At 37.8% G+C, this 5,237-nt stretch overlaps 1 protein-coding gene across 1 annotated transcript in view; it reads right to left on the bottom strand.

Moving 5' to 3' along the window:
- Positions 1-1,112: 1,112 nt before the first annotated feature.
- The window catches only part of rps6ka4 (ribosomal protein S6 kinase, polypeptide 4), a 24,789-nt gene continuing 20,664 nt past the window's right edge, over positions 1,113-5,237 (bottom strand). The window contains exons 17-18 of the mRNA XM_079871772.1: positions 5,074-5,237; positions 1,113-2,086 (exon numbers count right to left, since the gene is read on the bottom strand). Of these exons, the coding sequence (XP_079727898.1) occupies positions 1,874-2,086; positions 5,074-5,237 (377 nt within the window). The 3' untranslated portion in view covers positions 1,113-1,873. The remainder of the gene's footprint in view (positions 2,087-5,073) is intronic.

Here is a 5,237-nt window from a genome sequence, read left to right as displayed (position 1 = left end):
TGAAAGCCACCGATTCACATATACAAACTTTTTGAAATCAGCAAGGGTTCAGACTACACCATATCAGCCTGATTTTGGGTGTTGCGGTGATTCGTAAACTAGCATTAAGCTAAAACACTGATTCGCATCTGAAATCGCATACTATATAGTAGGCAAAAAACAGCATGTGACAAAAGAAGTCCGAATTCATAGTATTCATGAAAGAGTAGGCAAAAAGTACACGGATGATCTACGACTGAAGTGTGCATATGATGAACACTTTACTATCCCATGAGGCCACGGGAGAGGATTTGTGAATGGCAGTGAAGCGACCAAACTGATGCTGGTAGGCGAATGTAGTACATCCAGATTACATTCATACTATATAGAACATACTTTTTTAGCAGTCGTGAAGTAATTACTTATTCAAAATAAGTACCTACTCAAGACAGAATGCGATTTCGGACGCTGACAGCATTTTTTTTTCCGATAGATAAGAGTGTATTTGTTTACACTCGTTTCCTGAAGTCTTCTCTATGACGTCAAACGTCGTTAAAGACGGCATGCAATGATTGGTCGAGAAGCAACGTGTAGTCTGACTTGTTTCTTTTCCACGCCACAAGAATTTAGGAGTCAAAATCTGACACAGTTACTATCGTAACAGACAAAAATATTGTGTATTCTAAACCCGGCATAAGTTAGTGATGGTATATAAAGTGATCTCTACACACTTCACGTGATAACTAGCAATAAAAACACACAAGGCAGAAAAAGGTGAATCTCACAGAAACTGTCAAGAAACGTATACAAGTATATTTCACATCAAAAGCACCAAAAGAGAAATTATTTTGTAATAAAAAAACAAAGTATAGTACTTGTTTTAATACCATAATGGCAAAATTAATATATGAAAAATAGAAGTTTAATCCTTTTTTCACATTAGTACAATTTTAACTACACATGGTCACATTTGTACACAATTTAATTGTTCTGATTTAAAAAAAAAAAATTATCATTACTGCATTCAAGTAAAGAGAATGAGTTTTTTTTTTAATCATTATCATTTAATGGTATTTAATGGTCCATATAATAAATATAATATATTTTCTTTCTATCTATATAATTTTTTTCTTGTAATTTTGAGTAGAAAGACAACTGACATTTCTTTGAGATTCACCCAAAAGTGTGGGTAGGAGGAAATATCCTCATCAATTTCCTTGACAAGTCCTGTATTGTAACTGGTGATTCAGTGACTTTGTATGGTCTGACTTCATAGGTTTCTAAAAATGTAAAACGTTTAAAATACTATACCATGCAAACATCGAGAAAACTTCTGAAAGTAGTGATATGTAAATGGCCTGTACATGATTCACATAAAGCTTTGCTCGGTGGATCATTAAAATACATTAAAATGCAAGTCTATACTCTAATTCTCACATATGGCTTTGCTCTCTTGTGGCTTTCTTGACCACTAATCCCTAACATTTAATCTTTCCCTGATCTCAGTTTCACGCGTTTCAATCGTCTTTGCGGTTAAAGAACTCTCTAAATGCAAGTGGACGCCCACCACACGACATAGCATTTTTACATTCATTTTTTACGTCTATAGTCTCCTTAAATGATGAAAAGAAAATTGCAATGGAAACGCCATCTAAGTTTCCTTTATAATGTAGATCATTTCCTTGGCATCGTGTTTACAGAGAGTCACTGTGATTAAAAATCCTCTTTTCCTCCAAATGACTTGAAAGTATTGATCTTGCCAGCACAGGGTTTTACTCCTGAAGAGTTGGCATTTCAAGGTTATATTATTTCGCTTAGTCTTTTCTATAGGTCTTTTTCATCCTGCAAAGCCTTTGCAACACATTCTCTCACCACATCAGAGCAACGGGAGCTGTCACAGTTTAGGACCCTCGTGGGGATTCAGAGATTGGCTATTCTGCGTCTTGGAATGGGAAGCGGATGAGGAAGAGGAGGAAGTTGAGGAAGAGGATGAGCTGCGCCTCGTCTCCACACCGGTACTGGTCATTTTCATCTTCCGACGTTTTGCTAGCGGCGCATTGTCGACGCTCTTAAGGAAAAAACCCTCACGCTTCCCCCGGTTAAATGCCTGTGGGAACAAAGAGATATCATGATGCAAAGTTTTTTTAGAGAGTGGCTAAACAGGAGAGTCAAGAATATTCCAGGTGAGTGATCTTTCAATGGAGAGACAGAAAAGTGCCTCTATTATGCATTTTCGTGTGTAATAAAGCTGTTTGGTGAATGTAAAAGTTCTGCAAATATTTAAAGGGGGGGGTGAAATGCTATTTCATGCATACTGAGTTTTTTACACTGTTAAAGAGTTGGATTCTCATGCTAAACATGGACAAAGTTTCAAAAATTAAATTGTACGTTTGAAGGAGTATTTCTGTTCCAAAAATGCTCCTTCCGGTTTGTCACAAGTTTCGGAAAGTTTTTTTCGAGTATGGGCATGTGTGACGTCAGATGTAACGGAATTTCCTTATACGGGTCCTAAGGGCACTTCTGCCGGAAAACCGCGGGCGCGCGCGCACTCGTAGACCAGAGCGAGAGAGCGAAAGCAGTTCGCCCATCAAAGTGCTATGCTCGGCTTTAGGGAAGTCAATGTCACCAAAGAAGTGGGTTTTTGGTTGCCAGGGCAAGACAACCCTGCACAGATTCCCAAAGAACCCAGCGTTAAGGGAGCAGTGGATGGAGTTTGTTTTTTCAGAGCATCAACGGAGGTTGTGCAAGACTGTTTGTTCCCTGCATTTCGACGATGCTTGTTTTATAAACAAAGCCCAGATCCACGGATTTGCAGATCGTCTAATGCTTAAGGATCGAGCAGTCACAATGATAAAGGTTCGCGGTCGTGCGTTGGAACCGGACGGTGAGTAAAACTGCTTCTATTGTCTCTGTGTGTTGTTAGCTCGGTGCGTTACCACACAGCTTTAGCACACCACCCACACGGCCCGCCCCCAGCCGCTCGTTTTTTTCCGGAAAGACTCGGTACAGCCTATCTTTCTTTTATAAATATAATAAAACTAAAGACTTTTTGGAGATATGAAGGATGCAATACTACTCTATAGGTACTCAAGATTAACAGGAGATTGAGTGAAAATGAGCATTTCACCCCCCCTTTAAGGATCAAAGTGCATGCGCACCAATAATGTGATTATTTCCAATAATCAGAGTAATGATTAAGATGTTTACATGACACGAGCAGAACTTTTCACTCCTGTTTGCATGTAATTTTCACTACTTTGATGAATTGTGGTTATTTTTACCGCCATTATTCGCATTCCCCTCAGCACAAATGAACACATGCCGTAGGCATGTTACTGGCCACTGTTTTCATCTACTTTCATCAAATGCAAAACAAATTTCTAAGGACGTATTGATATTATTCAGCGATTAAGGTGTTTACATGTCTATTGCGACTAAAATCAGCATACGGCACATTGTTTAATGTGAGTGTGGTTACTACGATTGTGAGCTTGATCGCATTACTTTGATCGGAGAATTGTGTTTACATGAGGTAAAGTTTAATCGCAATAGCCTACGGTCTTCATTGGCTGCCCGCCAAAGTCTACTTTGAGACTGTCTTTGGTTCACTGCAGTTTTAAGGAGAAAATACTCAGCAATAGGGCTGGGTAAAAAATATTGATTTCTCGATTTTAATCGATTCTCATTTTTACGAAACGATATCGATTCTTAAATCCCAAGAATCGATTAGCCATCCTGTTTTCAGTTGATGAATTAATGGAACATTGATGCGCGCATCCCATCCAATAAATCGCAATAATCTTTGTGCTTTATTATTGATATGAAACAAAGTCTCAGATTTCAAATTACGTCCATTTTCTTACGAAATTCAAAAACATAAATACTGTGTTGGCGCTGTGGCGTGAGATCGCTCTGGCTCAGCTCAAGAGAAGCACATGATCTTCTCTTCCGCCTTAATAATACCAGTTACAGCGCGAAATAAACAAGAATGAGCATCTGAAAGTATGTTAAAAGATAGAGTACAACTTATCGAAGTCCGTATCATGTGACATGGAATCGCTCAATCAGTGTTTCAACCGTGGAAAGACGTTAGTAAACAATGTCATAACGTCACATTTACCTCAGAAAAACCATATCCAGTGACCATAAACTCATTAGTCAACTAGAAACATGAGCTCTAGAGAGGAGCATTTTGTTAAATATATGCACCATATTACACATTCATTATATTTTTTAATGTTCTTCAATATTTAATGCATGTTTGAATAAATCTGGAAAGTTTTTATGACAGCCACCATTTCAATTTTTATATAATTTCATATAACTTTATTATTATAAAAATAAATGTGTATTTTAAGTGTTTGTTTACAAATTTTTTACCTTCAATATAATAGTAGGCTAATGAAGCCAATAGGCTACAACTGACTCCCATAGTTTACAATAATTTTTTTCCCTTTTATTTTCCAGTTTTCCTTGAGAAAATTTGTCATGTATTGTACCTGATATCCAAAATAATCGATATTGAATCGAATCGAATCGAATCGTAATCGAAATCGAATCGAATCGCAAGCTTGTGACTCGAAATCGAATCGAATTGTGAAATCTGTGTCAATACCCAGCCCTACTCAGCAATGGTGATGACTGAATTTGCACATGGTTTGTCTTAAGCATATTTAAAACGCCACATAGACAACATTAAAAGCTTGATTTTCACCACAGGATGACTTTAAGTGTTTTTTTGTTTGTTTTTTACCTTGGATGTATGTAAACCTATTGTAGGAGAAACCTGTAATATAGCATTTAAGCATAATAGATGCACTTTAAAAAATATCATTATACAAAGATATACAAAAGTCTCATCATCAATGTATTTTGTAGTGTATGTAGGTAAGATGTAGATGAACAGGTTAATCTCCCTTATGCTGGGCAAGGAAAGGATGTACCAACATCAGAAATAATAAAAGCAAACATTATTTTTGTTATTCCATTTGGTATGGCTATTAACTGTACATAACAAATAACATTCCTCATGACAAGAATTTTACTCTGGTGCATCGCTACTCCATACAGCAGACAAAAACGCAAATACTTGACCTTGTAGGTGGCATTGACATAGGTACGGACAGTCGGGCCGGTGGACTCCAGAACATCAGGGGTGCAGAGAGGGGTGGAGGACATGACGCCACCTCCCTGAAGCCAGGCGTTCTCCTTCAGAGCCGAGAGCTTCAGCCGTCGCTCAGGATCTACGGTTAACAAAC

The sequence above is a fragment of the Squalius cephalus genome, assembly GCF_949319135.1.
Source record: "Squalius cephalus genome assembly, chromosome: 5".
NCBI classification, from domain to species: domain Eukaryota; kingdom Metazoa; phylum Chordata; class Actinopteri; order Cypriniformes; family Leuciscidae; genus Squalius; species Squalius cephalus.
The sequence above is the reverse complement of the archived record's forward strand: the minus strand, read 5'-3'. Positions and strand labels throughout refer to the sequence as shown.